A 13,083-nucleotide genomic window follows, 5' to 3' on the forward strand; every position below is an offset into this window, starting at 1 on the left:
CACGAATGCTGGTAGGAGTTTCATCTACTGCATCTACTTTCTACAATAGTAGATCAGGAAGGATTAAAGCAACATCTGTTTTAGTTAAGATGTGCAAAGGCAGCTTTGTTTTTCTTGATGATGTGCTCTTGAAAAATCCATTCCCTGTCCCAGTAATGAATTATTACTATCACAAGGACATCATGGCAGTTTCATAATTGGATCCAACTTTACTCCAGAAAACAAAACAATATGTGTCCAGCTAAGATTTTTGTGTGTGTGAAAACTTGCTAATATATTATTCCATGGGCTGTTTCCCAAGCTTATGTTCTCCAGTTTCCTCTACAAAGTGCATTAAGCAATCCACTTTATAAAGGAAATTGGCAGGAGTAATCTGAAACAGAGTACAGAAACTAATTTTAGGATATTATGACTTATTCTACAGAAGGGTTTTAATGAAGTCTTCAAATATTCTCATACAAGAAAAAGCATTTCATTTTATATCAAGGGCATATTTTTTCAGGCAATTTTGTTCTTTGAGCAATATGCTAGGTACCTCACTTCCCCAAATAGTGATTTGATTTGATTTAATATTAATTGAAAATGCAATTTTGGGTTCACACATTTGGGTTTCAGTGACCAACTGAATATCTGAAATGTCTTGATATAACATCATGGGACATGTAGGGAGCAAATTACATTCTCATTCAAAACACAGGATGACCAGTTCACATACACATTTGATGTTCTAATTGACAAATGACCAAATGTGGGAGAAGCTTTTGCCTGAACTAATGATTGCCAAGGCATTCTTCCAAACATTAATTCATTTTAGATTATTTCATATCAATGACTTTTTAGAGCTATGAAGCTTTCAGAGCTTATAAACATGTTTTAATTAAACAACAACATGAAAATATGAAAAGTAACAGGAAAATCAAGACTTGTATAGCTTAAAACTAAATACACCTAAGATAATACTACCGCTTTATTAGGTTTATTTGAGTTTCCACATGGGGGAGGGAAATGTGTGCTTATTTGCTTTCAAGTCTCAAATGCACGAACCGGTCAGTTGTCATGAAATAGTCTCATAGTATCATAAGAGCAGCCAAAAGAAAGTTAGAGAACACACATGCACACACACAGACAAAAGAAAGTCTCCTACAACAGGTGTTAACCTTTTTAATCTCATAACAATCTGAATTACTACTGTAATGAGGCCTTACAAAAATAAAACTGGCTATAGGGGGATCTTAATGCAGTCTTTTAGGGGGGAAATAGTAACATGTGGTTGTAAAGGCTCAGTTGATTACTTTTCCTTTCTGGCATAACTGTGCAAATTGAATATGGATTTGTACATCAGTTCATAGACCAGTGTTCTTCATCCTTAGCAATTGTAAGCTGTGTGGACTTCAACTTTCTGAATTCTGAGAGTTGAGGTCCCCCAATGAGCTAGTTCCGCTTTTTAGATGCAATAGAAAAACCCATTCTGATCTTCCACGATTCAACCAAACTCTTCCTTAAACCTCTAAGTCTCAATCCTCATCCAGTAGCAGCAAAATTTAAGAATAAAGTGCTTCTCACTTTATGAATTCGACTGAGCCAAGGAACTGATGGGAAACTTTGCTACTGTTAGCACAGTGGTTTTCTTTAATGGGCACTGGAAAAAACAATCACCAGTCAGCTTTCTGCAGCTCCAAATGGGTTTAGTCTTTTGTTACAAATAGCTATAATAGAATTTGATCTATAACAGATGATGGTTCGGTGGTTAAGGTACAAGAACGGAAATCAGCTCTAATCTTGCCTTAGGCATGTTAGATGACTGTGGGATGGTCACTCTCAGCTCAACTCACCTCACAAAATAGATAGAATACTTTATGGGCCAAGTGTGTATAGACACACAAAGAATTTGTCTCTGAAACATAAGCTCGCAGTGTGCATGGAAAACAACAAAGTAATAATAATCATAATAAAGGTTAATAATAATAATAATAATAATGCCAATAGAGAAAGTAGTGGAACAGATGAGAAGGATAAAAGTAATATGATGATTCTATGTGAGTAATATAATTATTATTTATTTAAATTTAAATTAAATTAAACATAAGAGATGTGGAAATTTACTGTTCAGCAGAGGAAAAAAACCCATCTCTGTGTTTATAGGAGGTGGAAGGAGTATTATGTACGTTTGCTGCCTTCGATTATTTATAAAAACAATAAAGGTGGGATAAAAAAAAACTAAAATAAAAAATAAACATTCTTCTTCAAACAAAGAGTAAACATTGCAGTGCTTTTAATTTTAGCATGATATATACCATGTTTCTCAAAGCACTACACTGTGGAGCAGAGGTTCCCAATCTTTTTCGCCCGCGGCTCCCCCGGAAATCCGACCTGCAACTGCGCATGCGCACCAGACGCGCCCGCGGCTCCCCCGGAAATCCGACCTGCAACTGCGCATGCGCACCAGACGCCCCAGAAATGGCGCATCAGCGCCGGACCCAGCGGGCGCAGATATTCCGCGGCGCCCCCATGACGATAGCGCGGCTCCCTGGGGAGCCGCGGCTCACAGTTTGGGAATCACTGCTGTGGAGCCTTCTTCTAAACAGTCCTCCTTAGAATTATTTTATGCACTTTAATTTGCATATGTCAGTATGTAATACTAAACACTGAGTGAGGCCTGCCTTTCAAATATTCTATTTGGTTTTTTTAATCCTCTTTTCAAGATTACTTGTTTCCTTTGTTAGGAAATATTTGATGTACAGAGACCATCAATAAAGAATTGTTTTACAATAAGTTTCAATCCATTTCCTCCTCCAGTTTTCTTCCCCACCACATTCATTAAGCTTCCGATGCTGAAAATAAAATAATGGATGTAATAAAAACAGAACAGGGTGGCCAAATTTGATACTCAAAGCAGAAAAGGATAGGTAGTGATCAGTGGTGAAATCCAAATTTTTTTACTACCGGTTCTGTGGGCATGGCTTGGTGGGTGTGGTGTGGCTTGGTGAGCGTGGCAGGGGAAGGATACTGCAAAATCCCCATTCCCTCTCTACTCCTGGGGGAAGGATATTGCAAAATCTCCATTCCCACCCCACTCTGGGGCCAGCCAGAGGTAGTGTTTGCCGGTTCTCCAAACTGCTCAAAATTTCCGCTACTGATTCTCCAGCACCTATCAGAACGTGCTGGATTTCACCCCTGGTAGTGATTCAACTCTAGATTCAATAAAATCACTCCAAACCAATGAATGTACACTGGGTAGTCAGGATCTAAAATATGTCAGAATATGAATATTCATGGACTGGAATACATCAGCCAGTGAGGCTTATTTGGAAACAGAAACTTAAGTCTGAAATCTGGGCATGGCTTAGACAACTGAGTCTGTGCAGAAGCTTAGGACCGGGCTACTTACGGGACCGTCTACTGCCGGCCTCTATCTCCCAGTGTCCGGTGCGTTCCCACAGAGAGGGACTCCTCAGGGTGCCGTCAGCCAAACAATGTCGACTGGCGGCCCCCAGGGGGAGGGCCTTCTCTGTGGGGGCTCCTACCCTGTGGAACGAGCTTCCCCCTGGGCTTCGACAACTACCTGACCTCGGAACCTTTCGCCGCGAACTTAAAACTTATTTATTCCGTTTGGCTGGACTGGCTTGATTTTAAATTTTAAATTTTAATTGTGGGTTTTAAATTCTGTAATTTTTATGGGGTGTAAGGTTATTTTAAATTTTTTGGCTAATTTTGAATCAGTTTTTTAAGGGTTGTTTTAATTATGGTGTATGTTTCTGTTTGTATTTTATTTGCCTGTTCACCGCCCTGAGTCCTTCGGGAGAAGGTTGGTATACAAATTAAAACATCATCATCATCATCATCATCATCATCATCATCATCATCATCATCATCATTATCATTATTATTATTATTATTATTATTATTATTATTATTATTATTATTATTATTATTATTATTATTATTATCAGCCCTGTATAGAGGAGGCTCTTTTTGTATTAAGCTCTGTGCTTAGCTCTGAAATGAAACAAGCCTGGGCCTGTCTGTCTGCTGAACTCAAACTAGAAACTGATCTCTCTACTTGTTACCAAGTTGAAAGAATTCTGCTATTGGTATTGTAAAATTTATTTCATCTGTTATTATGTATATAAAGAAAAGTTAATGAATCCTGCTGAATCAGTTATCTGTGTGTGCTTCTGGATTTGATTTTTGCAAGAAACCCTGACAAAATATACATTCTGATAATAATGTAAAAACAACACCTTCTGTGTTATATTTTTAGAAATAAGTAGAAACAAATGCTGGGTTGATATTATGTTCAAACAGAGGAAGACAAGGGGTTGATCTTCTCACCACCTTGATTCTTAAAGAACAGAGGAAAGTTTTAATCCCCCCCCATCTGAACACTAACCCAAGAATCCTGAGTTATAGTAAATGACTTGAAACACAAGCCATATGATTAAACACAAGCAGATAGGATCAGAAGTGCTATGCATTATGATTCAGGTCAGGGTCTCATTTGTCTTTTTCATGTCATACCATTTGTCACGTCTGAAGAAGGAATCACAACAAATATTCAGTGTCATTTCTAAATATTATGTAACCAAATACATAGGATATGATTAATAATTTATAATGACATGAAAATGATTTCCAGCATTTCATGATTTGTCGCTTCAAGCTGTGTAAAAGTCATTCATTTAATTTGGCTGTGCCAAGGACCTCTGCACGTGTGTGTAGGCTCAATAGTAGCTTTGTTCTGGCAGTACAAATTTAGAGTACAGTATGTACCACAGTAGCATTGCAAGAAAATCCTGCTCCTTATTAGTGTCACCGAAAGGATATGGGTAGAATAAAAATTTGCTCTCATTTTATATACTAGTGGTTTGCCCTGTTCATGTAAGTGTGAGCCGTTTTGGTAGTTCCTTGATTGGGATATTGTTTACTGTTAGCCTGTTTGTCTCGAGTTGACAGTTCCTTAATTAAGGTATTTTCTGCTTCCTAATTGTTGGTCTTATGTTAATCTTGATGTTAATTTCTGCTCATCTGGGTACTGATTGCTGATGGGGAAGTATTTTGGTCAGCTTGTTTACTTTTTGGCCTTTTGACTGTCTCTTCTGAATGGTATGTAGATTGTTAAGTTCGGGAAGTAACGAGGCTGGAGACCAGGGTAGTGACAACAGCTCTTTAATATAGGGTGAACCCAGCAACAGGCTGGGGGAAAAACCTCTCCTTTTATACAGTTCTGCTGGAGGCTTCGTCCAATCAGCAACGTGCTGATTTCCCGCTCAAATATTTAAAGGCACAACTGTTAATACATAACACTCCTCCCCTCCCAGAAAACACTTGGTCTTATTTACATATTTATTTACATGTTATTTTTCGACGTAGTCACGCAAATAACCTGGGCGTCTCCTAGTTCTTTCTGACCTGCGCGGTTCAGTTCTGGGTGGTGTTTTGAGCTGGTCGGAGGGGCTGTTTTCTCCTCCCAGCTCTTTCTCTGGGCCATCGGGCTCTGGATTATTGGCCGACTCTTTTTCTTGGCCATCCGGCCTTGGATTAATTTTGGAATTTTCCTGCTGTTTCCTCGGGGACCTGATGGCGTCGCTGGAACTCTGGGACCTCAGCTAAGTCTTGCGCCTCCCGGGTCATTGTCAGCTGTGGATTCAAAGTGGTATTGGTCATTACCTGTCTCTGTTGGTTTGGTTTGGTCAGTTATTCGTTTCCTTAACTGATCTATGTGGCGCCGCCACACTCGGTTGTCTGGTAGCTCTACCACGTCGATTTTGGCCCTGTTACTTTTGTTACTTGTCCGGCGACCCAACTCGGGCCGTCCCCATAGTTTCGGCCCACACCCGGTCGCCTATGCTCATTTCCTTGTTTTTCTAGCTCCCCTTGTAACCCTCGGTGTGTAATGGGGTTCAAACGTCAAGTGGGCACGGAGTTTCCGTCCCATTAGCAATTCGGCTGGGCTTTTCCAGTGGCTGTGCTTGGGGTTCTGTGCTGGACGGCTAGGAAAAAGTCTATTTTGTTTGCCAGTCACCTGGCTTGAGCCTGGACAATGCCTCCTTAGCGCCCGGACGGAACGCTCTGCAAGGCCATTCGACGCAGGGTGGAAAGGTGCAGAGAGGGCATGTCGGATGCCTTCCTCTGCCAGGTACTCTTCAAACTGGGCTGCCGTGAATTGGGGCCCATTGTCGGACACCAGAGTGTCCGCAACCCGTGAGTTGCGAATAGGTGGCGCAGGGTTGCGATTACTGCTTCGGCTGTGGTGGACTTCATAAGTATGATCTCTAACCATTTGGAAAATGCGCCCACCACCACTAGGAACGTTTGGCCGTGAAAGGGCCAGCAAAGTCAATGTGGATTCTTGACCAAGGCCCTTGGGGCTTTTCCCATTCTCTGACTGGGGCTGTTGGGGTAGCGGTCTGGACTCTTGGCAAGCTTGGCATTTCCCTACCCTCTCAGCAATCTCTGCGTCCATGAGTGGCCACCATACATAGCTTCTAGCTAACCCTTCATCCTTACGATGCCTGGGTGACCTCGTGGAGGAGGTCCAATACCTTGCCCTTAACTTAACAGGAATTATTACACGATCACCCCATAACAGGCACCCCTTGAGCCGAGAGCTCATCACGTTTCTTAACAAATTCTTTGAACCGTTCGCCCGGGCTGGCCACCCTCTGTACCCAACCGAGTACAGTCCTTAACACAATGTCGGTATGATGCCGAGCCACTTCCTTTGATGTGACTGGGCCAGAGTCCAACGAGTCAATAAGGAGGATGGGTGTCCCCGGAGTGGGGTCTTCGGTCGCCCCTGGCAGTGGGCATCGGCTCAATGCGTCTGCATGCCCCACTTCTTTCCCCGGTCGATGCTGCAGCTTGTATGAGTAAGCGGCTAAAAATATAGTCCATCGGGTCAAACGTGGCGAAAGTGCCACAGGCGTTGGCCGGTCGCCAGCCAGTAATCCCAGTAACGGTCTGTGGTCAGTCACGATTTCAAAATTCCGCCCAAAGACATACTCATGGAATTTTTTGACCCCTGATACAATGGCTAATGCTTCTTTGTCTAATTGGCTGTAGTTCCTCTCTGGGAGGACATCGTTCTAGAGTAGAACGCTATAGGGGCTTCTGTGCCGTTTGAAGTCTATGGCTGAGTCCAGCCCCCACCCCATAAGGGGACGCATCGCAAACCAGCACTAGGGGTAGTGAGTCGTGATATTGGATGAGCAGGCTAGCACTTGAGAGCAGGTTCTTTACTGCTTCAAAAGCCCTATTTTCTGACTTTCCCCAAGACCAAACAGTATTTTTCCTAAGAGCCTATGCAGCGGTTCCATAGCAGTTGCTTTGTTCTTTAAAAGACCGCGTAAAATTAACCAATCCCAGGAATGCCTGCAGCTCTGCTTTGTTTTTGGGCGCTGGAGCCTTCCTAATTGCCTTAACCTTGCTCTCAGTAGGGTGAATTCCTTTCTTGTCTATCCGTAGCCCAAGAAATCGACCGATTCGACCCCTATCTGACATTTATTTGTCTTGACTTTTAATCCGCTGTCCGGAAAATGCTCAAGACCTTTCTTAACCGCTCCCCCAATTCCTCCATGTTTTCCCCTGAAATTAGGACATCATCGAAGTAGGGAACTACCCCTGGGAGCCCTTGCAGTAGTCGTTCCATCAGGTTTTGGAACAGCCCTGGTGCCACACTAACCCCAAATTGCAATCGGTGCACTTGAATGCCCCCTGTGCGTCACAATCGTTTGGGCTTGGCTGTGCGGGCGTCTACTGGCAGTTGTTGGTAGGCTTGGGCCAAGTCTAACTTTGCAAAGACTTGCCCTTGCCCCAAGGAGTGCAATAAATGTTGCACTACGGGAACCGGGTACGCGCTTTTCTGTAAGGCTTTGTTAAGCGTCGCCTTGTAGTCAGCGCAAATTCTAATTGACCCGTCCGATTTGATGGGGGTGACGATTGGCGTCTCCCACTTTGCGTGATCGACTGGCACCAAAATCCCCTGGTTTATGAGCTTGTCCAGCTCCTTATCAATTTTGGTTTTAGGGCAAAGGACTCTCCTCGCCTTAAGCCTAATGGGGGCTACCTGGGGTCTAAGTTGAAGGAAATAGGGGTCCCCTTGTACTTGCCCAGGCAGTCCTTGAAGACATCTTGAACTCGTTAAAGAGAATGTCTTTCAAATTGCAGTCACTTCTGTAGATGCCAGTCACTCCCATGCCCAGGGCACGAAACCAGTCTAGTCCCAACAGACTGGGCAGAGTTCCTTCGACGATCGTGATGGGCAGGGTCTTTTGTGAGGGCCGTACTCGACTCGGACGGAGGTGGTCCCTCGAACAGGGATGCGATTCCCTGGTAGTCGTGGCACTCGTAGCCGCTGTGCTTGCAGATGGCGCTCGACGGACGGCAGCGACTTCGCCAGGGTGTCCCAGGACATGATGGTGATCGCTGATCCCGTGTCTACTTCAAGCCTGCACCGTACTCCCTCGATCTTGGGCTTTGTGAAAATCTTCTTTCCACTTTGGTTGAGGCGCGCCTATAATGACAGTCGTTTGGTTAGACTTGGCGCCTTTCTTGTTTGAACCAATCGCGGGCCGCCTTTCCGGTTCCGCTTTGATTGGCCGATTTGAATTTTCGGCGGAAGGTTGGGCGCTCTGCAAACCTGAGCTAAGTGTCCTTTCTTCCCACACCGCCGGCATGTTGCGTCTTTAAACCTGCAGCGTTGGCGCTGATGCTGCCCTCCGCAGCTTCCGCACTCGTCACGGTCCTCAGTGTCGCGTTTCTCGGTCCGGCAGACCCTTCCTCATCCTCGCCTCACCTTCGGATTCGGACTGAATCTCCTCCTGGTGTACTGGCGTTGGGTTTGCGCTCGCCTTGGATTGAAGAGGCTTTTGCAGAGTCTCTGCTGCTTTAGTAGACATTTCATGTGCTCTGGCCTCGTCCAGAGCGGTGGCTAGTGTCAGGTTGCTCCTGGCTAGCAGTCGCCGTGAGGCGGATGTCCTTGACCTCGGATGAGTTGCTCGAGTAGCACCTCGTCTAAGTCTCGGTATCCGCAGTCCTTGGGCGCTCTTCTTAAAGCGCCATGTAGTCACCGATGGACTCGCCTCCATCTGTCTCGTTCTCCGAATTCAAACCGCTGCACGTATTTGGACGGCGCCGTGCGAAATGGTTCTTCAGCAAAGTCTGCAGAGTCGGCCACGATACCGATTGTATCGGCGTTGGCTCTGCCAGGCTTCCGCAATCTCGACACCTCCGCCCGCAATGGCTTAGGAAGTAAGCCGCTTGCGGTTATCAGGGATCCTGCAGTTCGTTGGCTTCTAGAAAGCTTTCAAACGGGTCATATATGTTCCCATTTCTCCTTGCCCGGGTTGTACGGTGCGGGTGGCGTGTTTGCCATTTCCGCGTTTCTGCCCTGAGTTTGCTGGGTTCGGGACTAGCGTGCTTCAGCTCGGTTCTGGTTCTCCTTAGCCTCGAGATCCCACCTTCGTCGCCAATGTTAAGTTCGGGAAGTAACGAGGCTGGAGACCAGGGTAGTGACAACAGCTCTTTAATATAGGGTGAACCCAGCAACAGGCTGGGGGAAAAACCTCTCCTTTTATACAGTTCTGCTGGAGGCTTCGTCCAATCAGCAACGTGCTGATTTCCCGCTCAAATATTTAAAGGCACAACTGTTAATACATAACATAGATGTTATTTATCTCTATGTGCCTGTTGATGCTCAATTTGTATGAGTGCCAGGCTTCCAGGAATTCTTTAGCATTTTTGGACTTGGTCTAAGAGGCTCACTGTTTCCCAGTTGAAACTGATTAAATCTGTCCATGTGTTGTGAAATTAAGGAGTTTTCATCATATCTTCTGACTGCTAGTTAGTGTTCATGGATGCACTCTGCTAATCTTTTGCCTGTTTGTCCTATTGCAGTCCTTACATTGTATGCTGTAAATGACTCTTGTGTTTTCTTCCAGGGCTGCTGGATCTTGTGGTTTACTTAGGATATTCTGGAGGGCTTTAATTGGTTTGCATGCTGTGGTGATGCCACGTGGTTGTAATGATCTGTTGTGGTTTGAGATATTTTTGATGTATGGCAGTGTTATCTTTTTAAAAACTTGTACTGGTTGTACTACCAATTGGGTATATTTACTCTTGTATATTGGGTTGAATGTCAGGCACTTTTTGATGAAGTTGCAGGATATCTATTTTGCTGGAAAATGTTGGATAAATGATCTGCTTCTTTTTCTGATGTTCAAAGTTGCTGCAATGTGTTTATATTCATATAAATACGTTCATAATATATGTTATAGTGCTGTTACACAGCTTGTTGGAGGTTGTTACTTTAGTAATGTAGCACTTGGTTGGTGTGGGTAGTTTTACAGTAGACTTGTGTTTCTAATTCGAATCACTGCCTCTGCTGGTGAGGAAATCAGGAAGGGTAACATGCTGTTTTCTTCTTCCCCAATGAATTTTATTCCTTTGAAGATGTTGTTGATGATTTTGCATATGTTCTCTAGTTAGTCCTTTTTTATTATGACAAAGATGTCGTTTACACACTGGATCCATACTTTGCATTGTATGTACTGCAGTACGCTATTGGCTATTTGTCCTGAAAGTGGTAATTCCATGGGTGTTCTTTTGATTTGTTGATATATTTGTCAGTTGAACTTAAAGTATATGGTTAGGCAAAGGTTGACAAAATCAATGGTTCTAGATATTTCAATCTTAGTGTATTTGGTTAGGTTGAGTGTTCTGTGCTGTCATGTATTCTTGGCTAATTCTGGGTCTATGGATGTAAAAAGTGCTATGATATCACGATTTCATCTTCATCTATTGTCATGACTTTGATTCTTTGAAGGCACTGTTGTGGGGAATTGGTGTGTTTGCTTCCTTCTTTGAGGTGGCTCCAAGTTTTTTTGTCAATTCTTTAGCGATGTCACTGAAATGGCATTGCCTTTCTGTAGGCAAGTGTTGTATTCTGCACAACAATCTATAGATAGAAAACCAGTTGTCTTCAGCCATTAGCTTCTAGGTGGGCCATGATCCTGTCTTCTTAGATACTGGTTTAGATTGAACCATTATAATACCTTTCCTGCAGGCACTGATGCTTAATTCAGACTATCTAGTTCAAAGTAACGAAAAGTAAAAGTAAAAATAGAACTTGGTATAGCAATAGCTCATGCTGAGAATAATTATAGTATAGACTTAATGTTGAAATTTCTTATACTAAGTACCGCAAACATTGTTAATACCTCTTTCTCAAAAGCATTCAAACTCACGTTTCATTGTGGAAAAAGAACTGTTCGCAGATGCCAGAGCCAACGTAAACAGCAACAACCAAAGATCCATTCCTCTCGATTCTGCAATTGCAGAAAAAGATAATAGTATAAATCTCATTATATAAGACGGAAACACCATTTCGCTTCTCTGCTGTTTTAGTGGTGAACTGGATGGAATAAAGCCAAGGAAGGGACTAGACTACAATAAATATTATGACCTTGTAAAGTTTTATCATATATTGAATCTGTAAGCAACAATAAATTATGAGGGTGCTGACCGGTAAATAAATAGACATTCCAGGACACGCATTCATTTTATACCAATAAAATTATCATCAAAGAAACTTGGAGGTTCTTGATGAGTGTCTTCAAATGTTTTATTATCAGGTCCCCTTAGGCATGAAAGCCAGCTGGGTGACTTTTACCAGGAGGCGGTGAGTATAGGAGAAATATACTATTATACCAGTGCCATGCAGAAAAAAAAATATCCTTTTTCTATCAATTCTCATAGGCAAGAGATTTTGTGTTACCATTTTTTAAACAGAAAATTTGGATTGCATTTTTCTGCTTTTTATTATATACTTATTGAATGAAAAGACAGTTAAAGGACTATTCTATCGTCCACCGGATAATCATCTCTCGAGGGGGGGTGTTATCCATACTTCCCAAGGGAAGACCCTTTGAAGAATTTTCTCCCATTGGATTTTTTTCAAAAGGGGAAGAATAGGAAGCCAGGCAGATTTTAGTGTAATGGAAGGATATGCAGCTTCTCCATGAAAAGAAAAAGTGTGCTATGATTCAATTGTTGGAAGTCACAAGCCACAAGTCATAAGCATAGTGTTTTGACCTTGTATTGGGGAAAGAAATGTACCCCCAAAATCAAAGCTTTGTTACCTTTTGGTATGTTCAAAAAGGGATGGACAGGTACCCCAGCTCTAGAGCTTTAGATTCAACAGGAAGGAACAAAAAAATTAAGAAGAAAAGAAGCAGAAACAGCAAAGCCATCATCTTCTATCTTGCAGAGCCTAGCCTGAATGAGAACTTTAACCCATATAGTAGCTGAGCTGCAAGCATAATCCTATCTATGTAGTATATGTACTCCCTTTGGTCATCAGCACAAACTTCCAATATAAAATCACCAAACAGCTGGAAATCTAGAATTAGCTGTATCAACAGATTTGGAGGGTTCCGGGTTCTGGAAACTTGAATTGATATATATTCCAAATAGGAATATAACAATTATGATCTAGGAAAGCTGCCTGATTCCTGCAAACTAGGGACTTAAATCTCTCCTTCTGAATTTAATATGGCTTGGGTGTGTCAACTTGACTATTAGCAGGGGATTCCCCTGGCACAAGGCTTCAAAAAGACTGGCAACTACTAAACTGGCCAAAAAAATCATGCCTCAAGATATTATTAATTATGGAGAATTTTTGTGTTTAATATTATACAAGACTGTCAAGAGAAGCTTGATAATTATTCCATTTTTTATGATTTCCTAGGAAAGCCTATTGTTCTGTCCTGGCAATGCATTTATGCATTCTTTTCAAACTACCTCATGGTAAGCCAGGCAATAAAAAGAAGAGAAAAAAACAAAGTGTGATATTTCTTTCTACGCAAAAGGGATCACAGGGAGATTTCCACACCACAGGGCTGGCTTTGAAGGACTCCCCCCAAAGATATGTGCCAGTTGGAAAGAATTAAAATTCTCCACAAGTCTCCGCTGTTGCAAATGAACTCGCAGGTCTCCCCCTCCAAGTTGGGATAAAAACCAACTTGCTGAACCAATGGCAAGTGTTAGCAACAAAAGAGCTATCTTCATTAGCCCATATTATGCTGT

At 42.7% G+C, this 13,083-nt stretch overlaps 1 protein-coding gene across 4 annotated transcripts in view; it reads right to left on the bottom strand.

Moving 5' to 3' along the window:
• Window positions 1-13,083, bottom strand: part of GHR (growth hormone receptor) — a 163,829-nt gene that overhangs the window by 79,553 nt on the left and 71,193 nt on the right. For 3 of the 4 annotated variants that reach the window (XM_058169877.1, XM_058169875.1, XM_058169876.1), the window contains exon 3: window positions 11,244-11,324. The exons of the other annotated variant lie outside the window; for it this stretch is intronic. In XM_058169877.1, coding sequence (XP_058025860.1) covers window positions 11,244-11,313 — 70 coding nt within the window. In that variant the 5' untranslated portion in view covers window positions 11,314-11,324. The remainder of the gene's footprint in view (window positions 1-11,243; window positions 11,325-13,083) is intronic. 4 annotated transcript variants of the gene reach the window in all.

The sequence above is a fragment of the Ahaetulla prasina genome, chromosome 2 (assembly GCF_028640845.1).
Source record: "Ahaetulla prasina isolate Xishuangbanna chromosome 2, ASM2864084v1, whole genome shotgun sequence".
Taxonomy (NCBI): Eukaryota; Metazoa; Chordata; class Lepidosauria; order Squamata; family Colubridae; genus Ahaetulla; species Ahaetulla prasina.